The sequence below is a fragment of the Glandiceps talaboti genome, chromosome 19 (assembly GCF_964340395.1).
Source record: "Glandiceps talaboti chromosome 19, keGlaTala1.1, whole genome shotgun sequence".
NCBI lineage: Eukaryota > Metazoa > Hemichordata > Enteropneusta > Spengelidae > Glandiceps > Glandiceps talaboti.
In genome coordinates, this window is record NC_135567.1 from 5360520 (window position 1) to 5387398 (window position 26879).

The 26879-nt window shown below is 34.5% G+C and overlaps 1 protein-coding gene across 1 annotated transcript in view; it reads right to left on the bottom strand.

The window, feature by feature from the left end:
* Positions 1-9256: 9256 nt before the first annotated feature.
* LOC144450378 (uncharacterized) overlaps positions 9257-26879 on the bottom strand; it is a 200999-nt gene continuing 183376 nt past the window's right edge. Inside the window, exon 7 of the mRNA XM_078140979.1 lies at positions 9257-9283. Coding sequence (XP_077997105.1) covers positions 9257-9283 — 27 coding nt within the window. The remainder of the gene's footprint in view (positions 9284-26879) is intronic.

Sequence of the window (26879 nt, forward strand, 5' to 3'; positions counted from 1 at the left end):
CTTAGGATGTGAATGCACTAGACTGTGAGATACATTGTGTAACTCCACCCTCACTGGTCCGCTCTATCCGACCGTAGTAATCTGAAGTACTATGATTACAATTGAAGATGTTAAAAGGTAGGTACCACGGCAGAAACGTGGGAGTTATTCGCACGCTTAGCCACCACTTGCAATTAACTGAGTTCAAAAGTGGTATCAATATGCGATTTCTAAACGAACTGATGACATACTAAAATATAATTTATCATATGTGTAAAAAATGTTTATCCCTACTATGCAATAAACTGTTTTAACAACCATGTCAGCATCTGTCTCTACTGAGCATAGTTGTCATAATAATTATTTAGCAATGTTTTTTGTCCAAGGTTAGCAACCAGTAAAGTATTTCATACATCTATTGCAGTTTTCATAAGTGTAAGGATTTATCTTGCACGTCAGTTGTTGTTACTTTAGTCTGCCACTGCCCCAACCCCAACCCATGACCTTTAACACTCATCAATGGACTATTGTGTTGGGGTCACATCACACTTTTCATGCGACTCGGTTACAGACATTGTATGTGCAGCTGATATTGAAATTTTGCAACTGATGGCTAGCATGGTCATCACTACCACCCAAATAAAGTATATACCAGTTAAACACAGTTCATTCCCGAAGCACATTAATGATCTAGATAACATGGAAACACAATGATACCACAAAACTCTAATTCAACAACATGTAAATGGAAAGTCCAGTAGGAATAGTGCTACATGTAAAACAGCTCGAAAGCCATTCTGATCTTTCGAAAGGTCTCATCAGGGGAGAGATTTATTTACAGGGGAGGGCCAGGGGAATTAGGGGGTAACGTTTTACAAATCATCTCTCAGGGGACAGCAATATTTTAGGAAATGGGATTAGGGGGATGGTCGTATTTTACTTTGACTCACAGTATTGCATAGCACTGCATTATTTTCTTTTTTAGTCATTCCATTGCTGCCATCGGTTCCAAACCCATTGCTGCTATTTGGGTTAGGGTTAGGGTTAGGGTTAGAGTTAGGGTTATGGTTAGGTACCAATGACATTAGCCTATATCAATCAAATAGTTGCTGACAACCAACGTAATGGAGTATTTGTCAGTTGTGAGATAATTAGGTCTAACAGGTGTTCAACTGGAATAGTTGGGTAAGAGACTATGGATAATGTTGTGGAGATCATGACCTTGGTCCCGGCAATGATGGGAGTGTGCCAATCAAATCGTTATGAGTTGTGGTCTTCAGCTCAGCGCACAGGTATTTATTAATGCAGTGCCTTCACACACATCTAATGGTGGCAGTAATGGCTAATAACCAATGCTTTTAAAACTTTTAACATTGATGACAGCAGTGGGATTAAATCTTCACCAATGATTGTGAGACTTGTGTCCCTTTACATTTCTGACAGCATTTTAAGCCACGTTTTGAACTACTTTAACAGGGAAGGGTCATATTTTAAGGACATAAATTTGAGGGAGGGCCACTTTTTATCAAGAAGGAAGTGGAGAGGGTAATATTGTACGAGTAAGTCAGCATCTGATGTTCCCTGACCCTCTCTTGGAATTACTGAAGGCTCCCTAATCTCAATGTTGCACATTCAAGCTGGAACGATAATAATTGTACCTATATCACTAAATCGACAAGTACAATGCCATCTTTCAAATGATAAAAAGTCCACACAAAACAGGATTTAGTTGAGACGAAATCTAGAAGAGATGATAAACTTTGGAAAAGAAAGTATATAAGTTTATAAACAAGAGTTGCATACAGTGCTCTAGAGTCGTTTGACAGAGAGAGAATTAAGAGAAAAACTTGTCCTCATAAGGAGAGTAAAAGATAACATTTCAAGTATACGACAAGGGAAATGATCTTCACTGTCGATTACCGTACAACATGAAAGTGTCAACACACAAGTCAAAATACAAAATCGTGCAAATAATAAACTAACAACTATGCGAATATGTATTATAGGATATATGAGCATTCATGTTATGTTCCATTATTTTTTCAAAGTTATCTTTGCTGACAAATGTTATGTTGATTACTGTACTTTTAAACATGCAACTGGCAGCGCCTGGAACCATTTTTGCATACGACTGACTGTATGTTTGGAGGTGGAGAACTTGTGATGACTCACTGGCAAGTAATCACCAAAATATAAACATTCCCTATATCTGGGTTTTTCACATGCAAATGCCGCATATTTTAATAATAATGAATGACACACAATCTAAGCAGCTGTTTCCAGGGGAATTTGTCTCATTTGGAGAGGTTTTTTTTTCATTCTATGAAACAAACAGACTGATTTTCAACTAATTTGTGTATCAAGTTACCATCCTACGACATTCACAAACAATTTGTGCATGATACATGACCTGTGTGTTTCTCGGAGCACAGAAAAATGCTGAAAACAAGACCCAGAAGCTAGTGCTCTGTACAACAGTTTGAATTTTCCGCATTTGCATAGATTAGCCATAATCCTCTTTATATAGGGCAGTTCTGTCTTTAAATTGATTGATACGTTCAATGACACCACAGCAAGTACATCTAACAGTGTAACAGGCCTTGTATCTACAACTAATCTGCTCGGATTTCGCGTAGTTAATTTTTCTAAATTGTTTTACTGTAATGAAAAATAAATACGTCTTTGCTGACAAATGTTCTGTTGATTGATGTACTTTTTAAATTGATTGATACGTCCAATGACGCCACAACAAGTACATCTAACAGTGTAACAAGGCTTGTATCTACAACTAATCTGCTCGGATTTTGCGTCGTTATTTATTTTAATAATTGTTTTAATTTAATAAATGATATACAATGACATGACAGGTTGTTGTGGCTTGATTCTCCTCACATTGGCAGATGAATGAATAATTTGGTTGTTATCTCTGATGACTTTATTAGTTGATGATGGTCACACTTAGCAACCCAAGTTCCACAGATATTGTGCTGTCTGTTTATTAACTATTACTACACTTCGACATTCTTACACAAGCATTGGTCAGAATCGAATCACATGACCTACTTTAAATAGACTATTGCCAGCGCGTGCACAGACTAATGCCCGACATTATTGCCAGCTGGATTTATTTCGACCGTTGCAAATCTATTCTGCGCATGTTGTCCTGTTTTACGTGCTCGAGATGGCAAACTAACTACAGTAAGTCACACAAGTTTACTGCTTGTTGGACATGGAACATTAGAGTGCAGAATGCCAGTGATATTTACCGTATCACGTGAATCAGTCTTCAACATAAAAATCGAAGTCAACTGAAAACAGAACATTTTGGTAGATGATAGATCACAATAACATGCAGGGACTGACTTGATGATCGGAAAGTTGTATCTAGTGACTCAATAATTGAAAAGGTTTCCTATGGCGCTAAGATTCGAACGGGTTAGTATAGCTCCTTAACCATCCATTCAAATAGAACAACAATACTGATGGACAGTATAGTCACTGATCTACAGAAGGAAATCAATGATCATAGGATCGGCGTCACTCTTTAGCCATGTTTCTGTAATGTTGAAAATATTTAGATTTTCGACTAACAGTTTTGACGCGAGAGCAGCAATCTTCCGTTTAACAGAAGGGGCATTCAACAGGTCAAATTTCTGGAAACAAGTTGAGATCCTTGAGATTTTCAGTAAATACAGTCATGTTTTCTTTCTTTTAATGTTGTAATCACAGTTTACATAGCATTAACTCACTATAAATTACTTCATTAAAAATTGAAATTTGCTGCAGTGTCCATCCCAGCACCTGTTATACATGAAGCTGAATGACTTCTAAGTTCGCCGACAGGTAATAATTTTTTGAATCGAAAATATTTTTTTGTGATGTTTGTGTCTAGCTTTTCGACAACGAGGTTTAAAAAAAATTAGGAGCTGTCTTGAACTTTGATAGCATATAATTCGTTCTGTTAGCCACACCCCCAAGACACTGAAGTAGGTTGAATGACAAAGACTGGGAGGCTGTGATGATTCCGGTGCACATATACTCAGAAGGGTTCTACGAAATTACTAACTCAGCAGAGGAATAAAACCCTGCTACAGTTCACAGGCCGGTTCCAGGTATCGCAATAAAACAATCAGTAGAAATACAGAGTTAGAGTGGCAAATGTGCAAGTTAAAGTCTTTTTTAAAAGTGGGAGCACGCTCAACAGGTAGGCAGCCGATCAACAGCGCCATCTACGGCATCTTGCTTTGTTATTCCATGACGGCCAATTCATATGACAACGTTAATTCTTATGATATGAGACTTTACATTTATTCATATTTCTGTTTGGATATTAAGGGTAAATATTGTGATGTACTTTAGCTGACCTCATTTGTTTGATTTTTGTTTATTTTTTAGTTAATTTTGATTCCATTTTGTGTGGGTGGGTTTTATCATTTCTTATTCTCGTAAAACAATCATGTGTACAAGAATTTTGCATTTCCAAATAATACAATTCATTTTTAGAATAAACTTAGGATTATTTGGTTTCCATGGACTTAGTGAGAATATAAACCCCTTTGAAGTTTTGTCATTCAATTTATGGTAGTATATTCAGTAAAATGAAACATTTGAATTTGATATTTCATAGCCTTCTTGTCATAGCTATTCATTTGTCTCGCACAGATTAATGCTCTATGTAAAATCATGTTTTACCAATCAAACCGTTAAATTTAAATTTTAGTCAGTAGTTAAAATGTCTGTTTGCGGGACAAATCAGAGGTCAATTACAATGTCGATATTTTCCTGATTCAATTCTTACAATAGTATTATTAGTAACAGAGAAGACAGATTAATGAAAGAAACTAAACACTCCTTTTAACACTAATATGGTTTGAAAGTATCATTTCAGTCTATCACGTGTTTGTGTAAATTTACCACAATGATGATGACAGGAGTAAATAAAAGAACGATATGAAAGATATTGGCAGTTTAGTTTGGTGACGAGAATGGTGAAGGGAATGGGAATCACATCATATCTTCATGTCCTAGTGAACCCTCAATGTAAGTAAATTCAGCTTATAATACCAAAGTGTATGAGAAAATTGTGTTTCTTCAAGTTCTAATAAGTTGACTTGATATCAGTACGGTGTATGAGAACAATATGTACACATTAGTATACATCGGTATCAGTAATATCGTACTGACTTTTGCAACATTGTTGGTTAGATGCATAAATATCATTATACCGTAAGGTTTATATTTCATGCAAGATGTGGTGGCTAATATTTATTGTCTTGAATTTTTTTGTTATGTAATAGCAACACAGAAATGTGAGTTACCTTTGGTGATATTAAAGGGTACATTGGACAGTAGCCTATATGTAATTTGTTATTTCAAAGCCTTGTCAAATACACGTTACTTGCAATGGGAGAGATTGGGAAAAGGATATACCTTGTATATGCTAATTATGCAAATTAGTAGTTAATATAGACCTTTTGAGGCACTTTACATGTAAGGGGGGTTTGATGATGATGACAAACATGCTAAATTCATTACCTACTGTCATGTAAATGAAAGGAAATAGAACCTGCACATATTTGTATTAAATTTGAATATGCTGATTCACATTTACATAATACACATATTAATATGCTGATTATACTTTTATATAATTTACATATTAAATATGCTGATTATACTTTTACATAATTTACATATTAATTATGCTGATTATACTTTTACATAATTTACATATTAATTATGCTGATTATACTTTTACATAATATACATATTAATTATGCTGATTATATTTTTACATAATATACATATTAATATGCTGATTATACTTTTACATAATTTATAATACATAATATACATATTAATTATGCTGATTATACTTTTACATAATTTACATATTAATTATGCTGATTGTACTTTTACATAATTTACATATTAATTATGCTGATTATACTGTTACATAATTTACATATTAATTATGGTGATTATATTTTTACATAATATACATATTAATATGCTGATTATACTTTTACATAATTTACATATTAATTATGCTGATTATACTTTTACATAATTTACATATTTATATGCTGATTATAGTTTTACATAATATACATTAATTATGCTGATTATACTTTTACATAATATACATATTAATATGCTGATTACACTTTTACATAATTTACATATTAATTATGCTGATTATACTTTTACATAATTTACATATTAATTATGCTGATTATACTTTTACATAATATACATATTAATTATGCTGATTATATTTTTACATAATATACATATTAATATGCTGATTATACTTTTACATAATTTACATATTAATTATGCTGATTATACTTTTACATAATTTACATATTAATATGCTGATTATACTTTTACATAATATACATATTAATATGCTGATTATACTTTTACATAATTTACATATTAATTATGCTGATTATACTGTTACATAATTTACATATTAATTATGGTGATTATACTTTTACATAATATACATATTAATGTGCTGATTGTAGTTTTACATAATTTACATATTAATTATGCTGATTATACTTTTACATAATTTACATATTAATTATGCTGATTATACTTTTACATAATTTATATATTTATATGCTGATTATAGTTTTACATAATATACATATTTATATGCTGATTATACTTTTACATAATATACATATTAATATGCTGATTATACTTTTACATAATATACATATTATTATGCTGATTATACTTTTACATAATATACATATTAATTATGCTGATTATACTTTTACATAATATACATATTAATATGCTGATTATACTTTTACATTATATACATATTAATATGCTGATTGTACTTTTACATAATTTACATATTAATAATGCTGATTATACTTTTACATAATTTACATATTTATATGCTGATTATAGTTTTACATAATATACATATTAATTATTCTGATTATACTTTTACATAATTTACATATTAATATGCTGATTATACTTTTACATAATTTACATATTAATATGCTGATTATACTTTTACATAATATACATATTAATTATGCTGATTATACTTTTACATAATATACATATTAATATGCTGATTGTACTTTTACATAATTTACATATTAATTATGCTGATTATACTTTTACATAATTTACATATTAATTATGCTGATTATACTTTTACATAATTTACATATTAATTATGGTGATTATACTTTTACATAATATACATATTAATATGCTGATTATACTTTTACATAATATACATATTAATATGCTGATTATACTTTTACATAATTTACATATTAATTATGCTGATTATACTTTTACATAATTTACATATTTATATGCTGATTATAGTTTTACATAATATACATATTTATATGCTGATTATACTTTTACATAATATACATATTAATATGCTGATTATACTTTTACATAATATACATATTATTATGCTGATTATACTTTTACATAATATACATATTAATTATGCTGATTATACTTTTACATTATATACATATTAATATGCTGATTATACTTTTACATAATTTACATATTAATAATGCTGATTGTACTTTTACATTATATACATATTAATATGCTGATTATACTTTTACATAATTTACATATTTATATGCTGATTATAGTTTTACATAATATACATATTAATTATGCTGATTATACTTTTACATAATTACTATCTCCAAAAGAAACACACACAACAGGGATTGGCAGTCTGAGGCAGGAACACCCCTTTTATTAATGGTGACCTGCAAAATAAGGGCCACTCTGAACACAATGAAACAAGAATGAAATTGTATTGGTATATAAAATACACAAACAGGAAAATTATTTCTCCCAAACCCTGCCGAAAAGGGGAGGGATGGGAGGGTCGATCAAGATGACTGGCTAACTTGACTGGCAACCAAAGTGATGAACTAGGTCAAAGTTCAATAACTAACTAATTAAACCCTTTGAGGGCGCTCCATTCTCACTTCCTCAAATGGTCACAATTACTATCTCCAAAAGAAACACACACAACAGGGATTGGCAGTCTGAGGCAGGAACACCCCTTTTATTAATGGTGACCTGCAAAATAAGGGCCAAGGATGAAAGACAGCCAAGCCCTGTTGTGCCTTCAAATTGGAAAAAAGTATAACAATATGCAAATACCCAATAGTATATGAAATGAACTAAATATGACTGGAGCATTTGGGAAGAACACCAAACGCTGTGAAAGGTAAAACAGAGACACTGGCTGAAAACAGAGGCTGAAGGGCTGGTGGTGATTAATTGGTGAATGAGCATAGATAGTTGTTGATACGCCCTGAAACTTCTAATTTTTTGGAGAATGGAATTTGTAGGTAAAGTAGGTAGGCTTGGGACTTCCAATCCCCATGGGAACGAACTAACTCACCTGGGACATGAGCAGAAAAGGCTGCTGTAGCGCCTCCCCTACGAAAACTATGACCCGAGTATGACTTAGAATTGAACCCGGCTGAATCAAGGAGGGAGCGCAGTTTTGCTGTGAATGAGCTATGAGTGAGTGTGACTAAACCCCTGGTACTGGGGTATACAAATGCTGGTGCTGTCAAGGGTGCTGGAATAGACTGAAACATGTCCCTGAGGGCAGTGACTAGGCAAAGGGGGGAATTAGGCATTTGTAAAATTGGAACAGAATGAACTGAAGTACGATTCTGATTTGTTTTTGACCAAGTTAAGGCAATGATAACCCCTAAGTCGGTAAATTTGAAATTACGACGTGCCAGGTGTTTGGTTGGGTCAAACTTGGCCTTGGTTGGGGGAACCAAATTTGACTTACGTAAAAACAAGTGGAAGGCAGTAAGAAATGCTGCCCATAATGTGAGATCTAAGGGTCTAGAAAGATCTAAGTAACCATGAAGTGTAAGTAGGATGTCTGGAGTGATGGCTAACTTTTGTTTGGGGACTTGAGGGTAGAGATGTGAAACGCCTTGTAATGTCATATGTAGGAATAAGTGATGAATGACTTGGCCATCAAAACCGTTCAGTTCATGTAAAATGCGAATGGCATTCAGGTAATTTCTCAAAGTACCAATGTTCTTTGTTGTCTCTGATAAAAATTGAATGAACAATGATAACACTGTGGGTGAAGCTGGAACCGGCTTCAAACCATAGAAAATACAAAACAGGAAATAGGTCTTCCATTAGGAACGAAAATTCCTCAAGGTGCCTTGTGCGTAAGCTGCAGACATGGTAAACGTCAACTTCCTTTGAAGTGCTGCTAGTCCTGGTAAGGTGGCTTCTGATCCTGTGGAGAGGGAAAAGGAATTACCAGGTATGAGTGAATTTGAAGAGAGTGCCATCAACAGGTCTCTCTGTCATGTGTGTACCCCCAACTACAGTGGTAAATTTGTGGTAACTATTATCATCACTGTCCCAACGACTCAGAATGTCAGCTTTTCTGTTGTTACAACCTGCGATATGGATGGCCTTGATATGAAATTGGTATTTTGCCGCAACAAACCACACCTCCCTGACACAATCTAGCATGACAGGGTCCATTGTACGACCAGCATTAAGAACATGCACTGTGGCTTCATTGTCACACTGGATGAGTATTTGGTGGCCGCTAAGTTTGTTCGCCCAGAGTTTGCAAGCAACCATAACAGCCATGATTTCAAGGCAGCTGATGTGATAATTCTGTTTAATAACAGCTGGAGGAAAAGGACAGTGAAAGTACTCATTCATAAATGTACCACCGGCACCAGTAAGACATGCGTCAGTGGTAAGCAATTCATCTGCCGAACACCAATACTCAGTAGGTATCATGGAAACACCATTAAACTGGTCCAAAAAGGATATCCACCATTGTATGTCCTTCTTCATGTCCTTGTTAACATGGAAACGGTGGTGATTCCGGCGTAACTTGCGTAAAGTATCCAAGAGCCTAGAAACAAATACTCTGCCTGGCCGGACACAGCCAGATAAGAAGGCAAGTCTGCCAATCAATGACTGGAGGTCTCTCTTGGTGGCCCGTTTACGAGACATCCACTCGGGTAGATATTGTTTTATTTCTGTAAGTTTATCATCAGGGATTGTGATAGTCATATCTATAGTATTGAACTGGCGACCTAGGAATGTCATGACAGGAGCTGGGGGACATGCTTTTTCCGGTGATTCCTCCAACCCAAGTTCTTGTAATAATTTCCCCAACTGCTGGAAAGATTGCTCGGCTCTGTCAGGAGACTCGGCCCCACCAAAGTCATCCAAATAGTTAACACAGCTACCACCCTCTTGTTCAAAAATATATCTCACTGCATTGGTAGTGCGCTGACAAGCAATAGAAGCCATTCTCAACCCGAATGGCAATTTGGTATCAAAAAAGATCATGTCCTTCCAGCTATATCCAAGTAAAAAGTAATCGTGTGGATCAACAGGAATTTGACGGTAAGCCCGTCTTAAATCCCTCCTGGGCCTTTCTCTCTGATGAGATTTGTGAGGTTATCCACAGTAGGGTACGACAGTGAGAAAGGGCCATCCAAATAGTTATCAGTAGGTATACCATCGTTGACTGACTGACCAAGGGGGAAACTCAGGTCAACGACAACTCGTCTATCTAGGGAGTTTTTCTTTTCCACCGTTTGAAGTGGTGAAAGCATGATTCCCTTATCAAAGGGGTTCTGACTGAAAGGGCCCACTGTACCACCCAGTGACACCTCCTTATAGATGTACCTGTCAACATGATCTGAGTAAGTATACGCTGATTGATGATTAGTAAACACCGGACTTGGATGGGATTTTGAGGAGTAATTCAGTGGCCACCCATACTCAAGGAAATCACATACTTGTTTGTCATCATAAAACTGCAGTTTGGCTCGCCAAATGGGGATGTATAAGTTTGATTGAACCGGGATTTTTAAGCCCTCATAGTTAGGTAATGAAGAATTGTAGACCTTGACGTGATCAGTGATAAATATGTCTGCTGTAGGAGACAATGTGGGGGGCCACCCAGCTGTGGTGAAACTAGTGCTAATAGGGTGAAAAATATCAGCCTCTGGATTCAGTGTAGTGTCAGAGATGTAACCCTCATCAGTAGTAACGATTAAATTGTTTGCAATAGCAGGTACTGTACAAACTTGCGATAAAGTATTATGAGAGGTTCTGAAGTCCTGGTTGGAACCTGGTTCAAAGTGTTGTACTGGTTTAGGTAATGGAACCGCGTAGTCACAGCATGTACCATTCTCAGTGGATAAAGTATTAGGAAAAACACCATTGTCAGAATGCACTGTAAACGATTGAGCAGTGGCTGTGCACTGCTGTGTAGATAACTTTGGTGTACTATTATCCAAAGTAGGTGACTGATCATTGAGTGACATATGCGATGCATTTGGATCTATTGAATGTTGATTCATATGCCTATGTTGACTATTGTCCTTGACGGAAACTGTATTAATAGACTGAGAAACTGGACAACTATCTGTGACTATGGTGTAGGATAAAGTATCATTATGGGTAATTCTCAGGGGTGTGACAATCTCTGTTTCTGGAAACTTGGAACTAGATGGATGAATATCTGACACTGATTGATTGTCATTGATAATATCTATACTGGGTTCTTGTGGCAATGTCAAATTATTATTCTCAGTGAAACAGTGTGGATATACTGACTTGTCCCTGTCATCTACCACTTCAGAACTAAGAGAATCATTATGTAAATTACACTTACTCCCATAAGGGTTTATCTCAGTATCAACATTACTTATTGTACATGCATTGGTTGCTTGTGAGGAGAAACCATCTTGAATACCCTCATGAACAGAATCATTATGTAAATTACACTTACTCCTATAACGGTTTATCTCAGTATCAACATTTAATGTACATGCATTGGTTGCTTGAGAGGAGAAACCATCTTGAATACCCTCATGAACAGAATCATTATGTAAATTATACTTACTCCCATAAGGGTTTATCTCAGTATCAACATTACTTATTGTACATGCATTGGTTGCTTGTGAGGAGAAACCATTCCTCCCTAAATTATGTATACATTTCAACGGTAATGTTTGAGTACCCTCATGAACAAAATTAACCACGGAAGAACTGTTCTGACTTGTATAGTTCAATCGAGTATTATTATAATGTGATGGAAAGTTCCTATTTCTAACCTGACTTCTCTTTCCATAGTTTCTGGATGTCTCCACTCCGAACTTAGGGTCATTGTGAGGACATTTAACTCTGGAATGTTCTACCGTCGTCTTCCGGTACTTGTAACAGGCACTGCAGATATGCTTGTACTTGCAGTTTATATTGTCGTTGCATCCACTTTCCTGGTTGTACGCCCAGCAAAACTGTGTTGGGTCACTAACACTGGTCGATTTGAACTTCGTTGGCTTGGCCTGCTTGATCTCGGCTGCACGTGGGTACAAATACAGTTCTTTGAGGTCATGACCATCACTATCCCAGCATCGGCGACCACATTCGATATCTTGCAGAAATGCACCATGAAACTTTAAAACAGCATCCCATGGGTAGACTGATGCAAATCTCATGAGCATGTTCAGGTGTTGTAAACGCATTGTCTTTTCAGTATCAGATAATACATTCGACAACAGAATTGATGTAAAACCTTCCACGAATTCGTTCATTGTCATTGAGTCATAAGTTATTTCCTTGCCGGCTCCGAATGGACGTGGTTGGGCTGTCATGTGAGGCCAGGAAACCTTGATGGTGGCGTCGTCTTTCCTAGTAAGGAAACGCTGAGACTTACCCAATTTAACACTGGAACTGCAGTCCTGGGTTTGGTTGAGGAAATCCGGGACGTAGGTGTGCTGGGCATCTCGTAGGTCACGTTTTAGCTGAACGTCTGCGTCTGCCATTTGCCTCAGCTGATCGATGTTTACATTCGGAACTGGCCCGTTCGCGCCCGAATGTTGCAAAGTTGTAGCAGAAATCCCCAGTGAGCCATTACGGGTAAAAGATGTAGACGGGTTCCCGCCTTGATAAATTTCTGTCCGTAAGTTGTTAACCTCATCTCTCAATGACCTAAACTGACACAGGATTTCAGATGCAATACTTGTAGATAGGGAATCGTTTTGAATGTCCGTCGATGGGGAAGTTTTTCTGGTTCTCGGTCTCCCACGAGGTCTGGTACTGTTTTTCTTCGCTGCTACACTTAGCATAGTAAAGGCTGAAGAAAACACACGATCCTGGTGAAAGGCAAAAAGCCGCTCAGTCCTTAAAGTGTTCCTAGAGATGAGATATGTGTATAATCGTGGTCCGATACAACAGGAATGGATGATTTACGTGATTATTTCAGAGACTTTGGGCCAAGCTGCGATCAAGATGACTGGCTAACTTGACTGGCAACCAAAGTGATGAACTAGGTCAAAGTTCAATAACTAACTAATTAAACCCTTTGAGGGCGCTCCATTCTCACTTCCTCAAATGGTCACAATTTACATATTAATATGCTGATTATACTTTTACATAATATACATATTAATTATGCTGATTATACTTTTACATAATATACATATTAATTATGCTGATTGTACTTTTACATAATATACATATTAATTATGCTGATTATACTTTTACATAATTTACATATTAATTATGCTGATTATACTTTTACATAATTTACATATTAATATGCTGATTGTACTTTTACATAATATACATATTAATTATGCTGATTATACTTTTACATAATTTACATATTAATTATGCTGATTATACTTTTACATAATATACATATTAATTATGCTGATTATACTTTTACATAATATACATATTAATATGCTGATTATACTTTTACATAATTTACATATTATGCTGATTATACTTTTACATAATATACATATTAATTATGCTGATTATACTTTTACATAATATACATATTAATTATGCTGATTGTACTTTTACATAATATACATATTAATTATGCTGATTATACTTTTACATAATTTACATATTAATTATGCTGATTATACTTTTACATAATTTACATATTAATATGCTGATTGTACTTTTACATAATATACATATTAATTATGCTGATTATACTTTTACATAATTTACATATTAATTATGCTGATTATACTTTTACATAATATACATATTAATTATGCTGATTATACTTTTACATAATATACATATTAATATGCTGATTATACTTTTACATAATTTACATATTATGCTGATTATACTTTTACATAATATACATATTAATTATGCTGATTATACTTTTACATAATTTACATATTAATTATGCTGATTATACTTTTACATAATATACATATTAATTATGCTGATTATACTTGTACATAATATACATATTAATATGCTGATTATACTTTTACATAATTTACACATTAATTATGCTAATTATACTTTTACATAATATACATATTAATTATGCTGATTATACTTGTACATAATATACATATTAATTATGCTGATTATACTTTTACATAATATACATATTAATTATGCTGATGAGTAAACACATATCAATCATGAGTTTTTTGATGATGATAAAAAATTATAAAGGTAGTTTTCTATTTCAATACTTAAACTGATAGAAGTATAACATGCCTTGGTTTTTTTGAAAAAAATCATATCTATACATTTCTTGTTATTCATATGAATTAAACTACTTAAACACACCGAGTTATTAAGCATGTGAAAATGATGTAGTAGATGTATAATAATATAATCATCAAAAGATGGTCCTAGTATGCTTTATCAGCCTTAGATTTATCCATAGACATATTACATATATCTTTGTTACCATCCTTAGACCTACATTTGTATCCATAGACAAGTTACGTGCCAGGTTTATTTTGCAAAAACAGCATTTTATGAATATGATATTTCCGCTAGTTATGGTATTCACTAAAAAAACCTCACTTTTAATATGTTCCATCACTTGGACTTTTCTTGACTTTTGATATGTTGTTCAGCTTAAAGTTCTGAGTAAGATGCATTAAAAATAATTTATTTGGCAATTATGTCCGGGTCAAACATTATTCTGACTGGACTAAACTCTCAAGTATAGATGTGATATCATCGTTACCAGGGAGAACAAGATAATTGAACTAGAGGAACTTGATGAGGTGATATTATTACAAGGCAACGTAAATGGTGTTAAAGGAATGTCTCAATGAGGAAAAAAACTCATCTTCAAAATAGAAACAACTACGACCGGCCTCATAGCAAATACATGGTCACGATACCAAATGCGAAGGGCATCCCGAGAAACTGTATCCGATCAACAGCAAATATAACAAGTCTGAGTCAGTGGCACTCAAACAGCAAACCACTCCACAACAACGCTTTAATGTCACACAAGGAAAATACAACATCTGAACATTAAACCTGTGTAATATAAAATGAGGTACCGTCTAAGGACTGTCATCAAATGTATATAAGAGAATCAGGACGACAATTCAAAACAGGGATCGAGGAACATCACAAATATTGGAGGGACAATACTATAGCATTCGCTAACAATTTTCCCAAAATACAATAGCAAACAACATCAAATGCAACCATCTCAAAATCAACAGAGACAGGGATGTTGAACTATTGACATCTACAATCAGCTGATCATACCGCCACCTAGTGGTCAGTTGTTACTATGGAATTTGTCATTATGATGAGGATCGTCGGCCAAGAAAGATACAAATCATTGACCTTCTTGTGTGTCATACCCTGTGCAAGTATTTTTGATCTACTAAGTTGATAACCAGTTTTGGTCAATCCAGTTTAGAATTTTGTATCGCACTTTCAATATATTATGGTGGCTCACAAATAACAAGACAAAACAAAAATTAATAACACAAAAACTTTAATTTTCAACACAAAAACTTACAAAATTTCATCAAAACTTTAATTTCGACAACAAAACATTCCTTTCCATACACGCATTTTAATTTGAAACTGTGAAACTGTGAACATGCAAAACTCAATAGGAAAACACCACAAAGTAAATCTGTGGACACACAAACTTAATTTAAAAAATAACACAAAAAATCAACCTTGGAACACAAAAATCTCAATTTGAAAACAACACGAACTTAACCTGTGGTAGCACAAAATTCAATTTGAAAACAACATATACTTAATCTGTGGACGTGTAAAAACCCACGGCAAATTAAAAACCAATGGTAGAAGTAGAATCTGGTGGCGAAAATGCAACATGTACAATTGGCGTCACATGGGTGTTTATTATTGGTGCACAATGGTTGTCTGAATTTTTTTTAATATCAAGATTAAGAATACAGTTTGGTGAGGGTGAACAAATGTGATGGTCATGAAAAATGATAATTGTTAGTTAATTCATGTTGTCCTTCCAGGTTTCAATTAAGTTGATGTGATAGACTCTATCACAAAATGAGACACACAAATGCTTCTATTAAACATCTAAAATGCTAACACATCGTCTGGCTAAACTTACATGTTTTATAATATTGTAACAAATTTGATGGGGGGTCTCTACCTCTTCTGTTAAGGTAACCCCCTTCAATGTTACTCTCTCTCTCTCTCCACTCTCCACTCTGTACACGGGATCGACTTGGACCTTTAGGGAATTAGCTAAGACTATACACAATGTTCATGGTTAACCTGGATCATTTGGATGTGGCCACGGAGCAGATCGAAGCTCCTGACCTCAGACCGTCTCTTCCAAAGACTGAATCCATCATTTTATTATTCCATTAAATTCTTATAAACATAAAATATACAATATTCAAATGATTGGGTGATTAAGTAATCAGCACCATAAATGACTAAAACGGAAGTATTGCCGTCGCCTTAATTAAATGCAAATGATATTGACAAAAATGAAAACTAGCTAAACAATGTGATCACGTCATTGTTCTTCCAACTGTCTGTAATCAGTCATTATTTGACATCAACAATCTTTTAATAACTTAATGTTGTCATCTTAGAAGAATACTATTCGCGCAATGCAAACATTTGTTCTAAGTGTCAATTCATGACAGCTGAGAGTTCACGGTGACCTCGCAAAACATCAAAACTTAGCGAATATTAAAAAGTTGTATTCTGTCATCCGTAACAATATATGCATGCATACATCCATTTCATTCCACCCACCCACCAACCCATCCATCCACCCACACATCCATCCATCCATACATACATACATACATACATGCATACATACATACATACATACATACATAATATTGCATGCATGCAAGCATCATATGCCCTTGAATGAATGAATGAACAAATGAACAAATGAACAAATGAATGAATGAATGAATGAATGAATGAATGAATGAATGAATGAATGAATGAATAAATAAATAAATAAATAAATAAATACATACATAAGTAAGTAAGTAAGTAAATAAATAAATAAATAAATAAATAAATAAATAAATAAATAAATAAATAAATACAATGGAAGTTTATGAGCACCCATCCTTCCTTTGAAATGAAAACAATATAAACAAACTAAAAAAATACTTAAGTCTGCGATATTTATTGGACAAAGGTAACTACAATGTATCTTGCATGTCTAAAAAATAAAATATGTACAACTCTTGATTCCAAACATCCTATCGCCTGATATTAATACAAATAAAAGAAAGGTTAAAATCCATTCTTTACTATGTTGATACTTGCCATTGGTGAACCTTATATAACATCATTTTATGAGCCCTACTCTAAAGGTAATATAAAGGTAAAGGTTGTAAAGGTTAATGTCACTCCAGGAAATATATATATTGTTATCAACTAGTTACTGGCAAATTACTTTATGATTTCATGTCATATAAATATATCTATTCAACTAATACTCATGTGTGTCTGCTAAGTCTAATAATGCTACATGCAGATCAATTCATGAATATTCATTGTTAAAGTAATACATATGAATGTAATCCAAGTCCCATAATGCAACACCGTGGACCACTATAGTTTGTTTTGTAGTTACTTGGTAATCTACAAAATCTATGTGATGTGAAATTATGAGTTGACTCTCCAGACCCCAAAGTTTATGAAAGCCACCTTATATCCTGGAGTGGTGTCTCTTTCATTCACCTTAGTTTTCACTAATACAAACCTATTGCTTGTGTATTGTCATGTTGTCACTTTATGCTTAACCTGAGTACAAATGTATGCCAAAGACAATCTCAACTGAAATCTATAAATGACCTAGAGTTCATATAGAATAACTTTCAGTGTGTCTCAATACTGTGTTGTAAATGTGCATCCAGTCAGACAATGGGTCTATAAACAGTACTATAACAATATTTAAAAAATCATAAAACTACAGAAATTAGATAACTTTAAAAATTTAAATAACATTTTAAAAAGAACAATAAAGAAAGTGGTGTCGAAGCACAACTTTGTTATTTTTACCAACAGCCTCAGGCTTTGTTGACTAAGTTGTTTTCACACATCCTCACACACTTTACTGAGCCTCTAGCAAGACTGAACCTTCAGTTCGGTCCTACTAACAAATCTATAAAGGTGAATTCTATCATAACTAGATATGCACATATCAAGTACTGTATTAAAACTGTCACTTAACAAGTCTTTTATATCCAGCTCAACAAACATACACTAGAAACAGTGTTGTGTATTATTTCATGATTTCTCAACCTGAAATTGATATCACATCATTCTGTAATAAATTATCAATTACGAAAGAACAAGTCATCCATAATGTATGTATGTATGTATGTATGTATGTATGTATGTATGTATGTATGTATGTATACATGTATGTATGTATGTATGTATGTATGTATGTATGTATGTATGTGTGTGTGTGTGTGTGTGTGTATGTATGTATGTATGTATGTATGTATGTATGTATGTATGTATGTATGTATGTATGTATGTATGTATGTATCATGTATGTATGTATGTATGTATGTATGTATGTATGTATGTATGTATGTGTTGTGTACCTGTATGTACATTTTTATGCCAACAATTGCACAATTCGTAGGACTGCACTGTGCTTGTCAACTGTGCTAGCTTGTACTATATGGTGGTGCCATCGAATCTATATGTGTATGTGTATCATTTCATGCATGCAGGACTCTGTGTAATATGATACTTGTAATGAGTAGTGACTCATATGTAAATTTAATTCTGAAAAGTTGCCACAGGGTTTCTCACCAATGCTTTGCACTACACAGTCAATGGTATTAGTCAGTTCTCATACAGATTAATGGTGGTTACAAACTATTTTAATGTATTTAAAAGTAAAATATTCTGGGAAGATTTTGAACTTAAGTTTTAAGAATTGCTTTTTATCCAACATTGAACTATGGATCTCCGCCCATAATGAAGACTAAGTTCAATGTCATGATCAGAGACATGCAACTAGGAAATTGGTTTGTGGTAAAGTCCTTACTAATTTTTCACATACCAGAAATGTAGTTGTAAGCAAATAATATGATTAGCAGAAGGAATTTCGTCATTATTTAGATACTACATATACCAAGGCAAGTGCTACTCAAGTTGGTGTAAATACCAATAAATTTGAAATGTCAACAAACTTTGAAAAAAAACAATTATTGATATGATTCCTGCATAAAAAATGTTGTGAATTAACAAACTGTAAGGGCTGCATCATGAATATACTGTGACTGTGATAAAGTATAAAAGGAGATGACGCACCATATATAGTGATGTGTACATGTTTATGAATACTATACTTTGTCTTTCTGTTAATACTACATGTTTCCATACAAATGACTTAATTAATTAGAAGTATACTTGCAACACATACAATTGATAGCAGTAATTAAAGGACAATCAAAATGGTGTCACATGGCCATAAAGCGAAATTAATGTGATGTGAAATCATGAATGACTCTCCAGAACCAAACATTCATGAAAATACATTTATTTCCTAGAGTAGGGGTTCCTCTTAAAGGGTGTATGTTGGTTACCAGAATGACTCGCAACAGTGACAAATGTTCAGAGACTTGAGAAAGTCTATAAAGGTAGTCTCTAAGGACTTCATTGATAGACAAGCTCCAGTCTGTGTACAGTTTTCTCTCTTTATGTCAAATAACATATTTCAACGTAATTGTTTTCTTTTGTGTGAAATAGCGACCTGAGTGGTGAGTGATTGTGAACAGTCACACAAACAGTTAGATCTGAACTAGTATGTAGGGAAAATATTTTTACCAGATTTAAACTGAATGCCTTCCGTAATCTTGCAATTTATGCAAGAAATTTAGCTCTACATCTTTGATTTGTCAAGTCCCAGTGAACGTTAGTTGTCAAAAATGATGTTCAAATGCCCGCTTCCTATTCTTAACACAGGAAAGCTTGCTATCCTTGACTTCAGTCTGCTTTCGCGATCCCCTACATACCCGGGATATGTACATCCGTTTCCATGGCAAATAATAAACGAAATTCAAACCCTCATAATATTGCTACTATGCATCAGAAAGTTTACATAATTCGTGGTAAGCACCTAAACAGTTTAACAACTTTAATACAGTGAAGTGTATTATTGCCCTACTTCGTCCCTGGGTAAAGTGTATACATTCATGTTTCTACCGAGCTTGACAGATGCACCAGCTGCTCCAAATCCTCTAAGTTTCTACTTTCAACTTTCATCAACTTTGTCACATATAGTTTTTGTGGCACTAGCACCACCATCGGCATGTGCGTGTTGAACTTTCTTCTGTCCCACTAAATTTTTCTTAAGTTTACAAGTAGGGTGTCTAATCGTCGCATGTAGACTATTTTACACTCCTGCATAGCTATATCAGTGTCGCCGTCAATCAAATTAGAAAAATATTTTGCTTCGTTTCTGATATCGCTAGCCAAGTCATTCCTGATTTGTCCAGCAATTGTTCTGATCATCTCCGAGCATTTGTGAATGTTATTATAAGTTGGATTTAATACTGACGATATTTTTTTCTAAACAGCAGCAATAACTCGGAAATAGTGAAAATGGCAGTTCTTGTTTGGCTATCAGGCAATATTTATCTTTATTTTTATTTCTGCTATTTTGTTATCACTATTCAAGTACTATTTATACTGAAGGCTTTCACCATAGAACTGGCCACCGCTGGTTTTGGGAAATATATGTCTTTGAATTCGCTCAAACGTGTGTCACCGAAATGGAGTGTTGCAATTAAGTTCGTTTGTTTTTCAACCAATTTTCTCTGTTCCAACGCGAAATCAGACTTTTCTTTCGAGAATTTATTTAAAGTGCACATAGAACGATCATTGTCATAAACCACAACCTTCAAATGTTAATTATCCTAGTGGTTTTGAATGAGACTAGTAACTTTTTCACGAGTCTTTCGATTCACCCGTTCGCGTACACATTCACTCAGTGCATGTAAGAAGGACTGTTCACGTTATGTCTGCCTATTGGACTCACTGTATATGGGAATACCCTATAACAGACACATTTAGTCGCATTGACATTCATTCACAGTTACAAGTCAGGTATAAGTCAGAGTTTAAGTATAAATAGTTGCCGATCAGCGTTAAATACAGGCTTACTGTGAACATGCTTAGCTACAGAATGCATGGAATGTTATGATGGAGTATTCATGAATAGTATTACTAAGCAAAAATGAACCTTTCATAGCCCTAAGAACCCAAAGCTTTATTCTGCAGTGTCACGGGCGAAATAAAAAATCAGGTTTGCGAGAATAAGGAAGATCTAAGAATCCAAACACGCACCTTGAAACGGGGGTATGAGGCAACAATTCTGATGAAACCCAAAAATACAGGTGTGAAGTTATGAATATGTGGAAAGTCAGAAAATGCAACTTGAAAATATAAAATTGTGTCATATAAAGTTTGTATAAACATCGATGTTATTGAATCGAACAATTATTTGACTAAACTCATTCTGTTTGTGATACTTGTATCATTATGATGGAATATAAGGCCTACTAAAAACATGGAGTTCTCGTGCATGTTAACTTTACTGAAATGAGAAGGCTAGGCAGTCGTGCTGGGCATGCATATCGGTCATACAGTCTTTGCATCTTAATGATATGTATAATACAACATAGTATGATGTGGCATCGAATATACCGATTAAAATGCTTGAAATCCATAATGTGACCTCAACATTTTGTATGATGCCCGCTACCACCTGTTTCTCTCTTTCAAACTGTAGCTGCCCTTTAAAAAGAACTAAGGAACTTCTGCAGTCTCCAGAGGGCGTCCTTCAGTACAAGCTTTTGGCTGAACTTTTTCACCCCCTCTTTTTTCTTTCTCTTTTCCCAAAAGTTAGTTAAATCTTCATCATCGGTAACTTTACATTCTTATATTTCGCTCTTTCCATGGGGGGGGGGGGGGGGCAATTACATTAGTCTGTAAGGATCTACGAATGTATTACCACAAAAGTGGAAACGGTGGTCAAAGTAGCCCTATTTTCGAAATGCTATCAAAGGTCAATTATATTTACTATGTGTTTCTGTATATCTCCGCGTATATGCCACATCGTGCTGTAGTGAAGTAAGAACACATTCGTCTAGCTTCTTCCGAAAACTTCGTTCTAGTGCACGCCAATCTCAAACATTTTAGTGCCTCAAGGTGGCCAATGTAATTATCGCAAATTTCTCGTTTCAAGTTAGTTTTTCCTCAGTGTATATCTTTTGTGTAACTGTACACATGTAGTCTCTAGCTGTAGTTGTCTATTCTAACTCTGTTAGGGGAGAACCATTTGATTTCTTGGGAGGGGGTTGGAGAATTTTGAAAAAAAAAAATTTGTCAGCAGGTGAATGAGAGAAAAAATAATTTGATCCCATAATGGCTTGAGGAAATAATCTGGGAATTCGATTATCTCATTTTTGTCTCATTTATTTTCAATATTTTGAGCAAGCCCTATGTTTTTCCAGCATTTATGGCATAAGGTTGCTTTCAATTACTGTCAATTAGCATTTTGTCTGCCATGTGCAAAAATCAGTTTCAACAAACATGTCAAAATGCATTTACAGCAAAGCCCTCCAATTCCAATGATTATATGCACTATCACAACACAGAAAAATATATCATATTCATCAGCTCTTTCCATCACATAGTTTTTATTAATGTGCTTTACTGATATTCTATACAGTATTGCATGTTTTAAATTTCCCTTTCTCCTTTACTGAAAATATTTTGTTTAATATGACCATCCTTCCATTGTTCGTAAGTGATATCTAACTATTTTATGTAAACTGATTTTAGTACATAGCATAGAAGACAAATATGGATGCAACATTTTATGTATTAAAAAACATTCTCAGAAGTTTAAAAAAAAGTATCTCAATCTGCTGCCAATGTAGAATATCAATGACAAAGAGTCACTTGATAGGAACATACAACAAATGGAGTGTTTGAGAAGTATCAACAACTCTGTAAAACATGCTTGTAAAATTCCTCTCCAATTGAGATGACTATAACTTTACAACATAAACTCTAAGGCATGCTAGATACTTTCTAGAAATGGTGAGCTGAACACCAGCTGCTAAATGTGTAACAGATAATACTATTTGGCATATTAACTATCATAGAGAAAAACGAGAAATAAACTGTTTATACTAAACCTTGCATAAATATAATTATCAAGTTAGTTGTGAACCAGTGACATGTAGGTATAGTTATGAACAGCACGTTAGAAATTGGTAATCGAGAAAAAAATTTGCATTGCTTCTACATATGGAAAAAAATAATTTGATGCAGGACTGGCCATTTTTTTGCTGTTATACCCACTTCCCCCCCCCCCCCCACCACGGAATCAAATAATTCTCCCCTTATGTATTCACAACAATCTGTATGTGTATTCTATTTTCGTATCATATTTTGCAGTTTTAACGACCATTGCTGTTTCAATGACCATTTCGGTTGTATGGACGATTACGTCTACAACGACACTTACGATACTATTATGGTAACTATGGTTACAACAATAATGTGTATAATCTTACATGGATATATGGCTGTAATGCTCTTCATTAATGACTCAAAATAAAACCGTAATAACTGTATACAGAAACTCTTACAGACTTGATCCTGGAATCTCATTATAGCAGAAAGCTACAAAAGATTGCCGACACAGTACATTGTTTAGGTGAAGCTCCTAAATGTTATGTCTTTTGCGAGGCAAATACAACCAAAATAGAGCCAATGTCGTTTTAGCACAACTTTACAGTTTTTAAGAATGTTTATCCGCATGTTGATCCATTCTAGGTACAGTTGTTCATTTGCCGGATGACTATCCAGTTGACTATTGTATCCAACCATGTTCTTATCTTTGCAATATATGCAATCATTTGGCTGTTGCTATCGGTGTGGTCATGTTGCTCGACATATATACATATATTTTTTTAATGTTTATTTACTTGCCTATTAATTCCTGATATCTTTTCAATATACGTCATCATTTGTCTGTTGCTATGGGTGTGGTCTTGTTGCTAGGTACATTTACATACATTTTATGAATGTTTATTCACTTGCCTATTAATTCCCTGTTATCTTTGTGAAATACATCACCATTTGGCTGTTGCTATGGGCTCGGTCATGGTTGCTAGGGTATATTTGCATACATTTTTTGAATGATTACTCACTTACTGATACTGCTATTTGACCAATATATAATGCCATTTGGTTGTTGCTGAGGGCGTGGCCAATTGTGTCAAAATATTTCAAAAAAAAACCATCTGCAGAATAACACTTCTAGAAACATCTCACCAAATTTCAGTTTCACTGCTCAAGTACTTTTTGAGATCTAAATTTTGGCCAAAACACCTAATTTGCATATTACTGATGAAATCATTATATGGTTAAGATTTCTTCATTGATACACCCCCAGATGTATCCCTATTAAATTTAAGCCCAATCTGCTGAGTAGCTTTGGAATTAAAGATTTTTGACTAAAAAGAAATGTTTTTAGCCCTAATTTGTATATTACTGGGGGAATCATCATGTCATGAACAAATCTTAATTTACTTTCCCCTAAAATCATTCCCATCAAATTTCAGGTCAATCTGCCCACTAGTTTTGGAGTTTAAATTGTTTGACCAAAAATAACATTTTTTGACCCAAAACGCATATTTCTGATGCGATCATTTTCATTACACACACAGCAGTTTTGACTTTAAGGTGTTTACACACACACACACTCACACACACACACACACACACACACACACACACAGACACACACACACACACACACACACACACACACACTCACACACACACACACTCACACACACACACACACACTCACACACACACACACACACACACACTCACACATACACACACACACACACACTCTCACACACACACACACACACACTCACACATACACACACACACACACACACACACCCACACACACACACACACACACTCACACACACACTCACACATACAGACACTTGTCAATGCCTATAGAAGTACTGAACCTTATCAGTTCAGTTGTGCTAAAAATGCAGTTGGTAATATCTTGTTTTAATAAAGATTTGCTGCTGAAGAGTTGAAACGGGTTCGAATTAAAATACACTTGATTTAGGTCTATATAATGTATGTAAAATTATGTAAAAATAACCAATAAACAGTAGTCGTCATATCTGTGTCTACTCAAAATATACATTTGAATGAAGGAGAAAACGTAGCAGTCTTATTGACTGGCTATACAATTACCCGTAAGTTTGCCCCAATCAACTTTAGCATCCGTGAACGAGGGCAATGTGGTTACACGCACACGGAGAAAAAGAAGACCAGAGTGTCCTCCCCCTTCTCTTAGCAAATGAACAATTGAGCAAACTGATCAAATGCAGAGCATGCACGCCTAGACGTTAACAAGGTTCGTATTGTTGTACGGGCGGAAAAAAAGACAGAACACAGTCGCATAGCCGTAAGAGGCGCTATTCAATTTGATTTCGCTATACACATACACTGGACAATGCAAGCCAAATCGTAGTATTATTCATAAAGCGATGTTATATAAGATAGCTAGAGCATAATATTTATTTGTCGTATTGTGTCAGTAAACAAAGCACATTGTATTTCTTCTTGCCCATTACACAAAAGCAAGCCGTGATATAGTATCGGTTACCTATATTCTCACTGCTGGTGGCTCTTCTATCTGACCACCCAAATGAGAGTCTGGGAAACCACGTTTCAACTACTCCACGCAGGGAGTCAGTCACATAGTACATTTCTTCCAAGTCATTAAAATGGTAATTTATATGTATCACTGTTGAGAAGTGATAACTTGTTGCTAAAGTATCTAAATCGTTTAGCCCACAGTGTTTGACTTGAAGTATTCCCCAGCATGCATAGCTCTAGAAGCTACTTCCTGTGTGTGAGAGTTGGAATTTCCCCTAACCTTGGCTTGGAGAGGTCTTGTAGGCAGAGCCCCCAACGGAGAGAGTCAGGTAACAGAGACTAGCCGCGATATAGTAACACCTGTCTATCCTGCTGGTACATTTATCAAATTTTTTACATTGACGATCACTATCTTTATTGATGCTATTCCATTGTTGACATACACTAGAATTGTTGCTTTATTCCCTTGCTTTAAAGATAGAATTTGAGTCTAGTTAGATGATAGGAATTGGGTAAACATATTTATGCATGTGCATACGTGTTTTATGTAGACGTGTATGTGTATGTGTATGTGTGTGTGTATGTGTATGTGTGTATGTGTGTGTATGTGTATGTGTATGTGCATGTGTGTGTATGTGTATGTGTATGTCTATACGTACGTATGTGTGTATGTGTATGTGTATGTCTGTATGTATATGTGTGTATGTGTATATGTATGTGTATGTGTGTGTATGTATGTGTATGTGTGTGTTGTGTATGTGTGTATGTGTATGTATGTGTGTATGTGTGTGTGTATGTGTATGTGTATGTGTATGTGTGTATGTGTA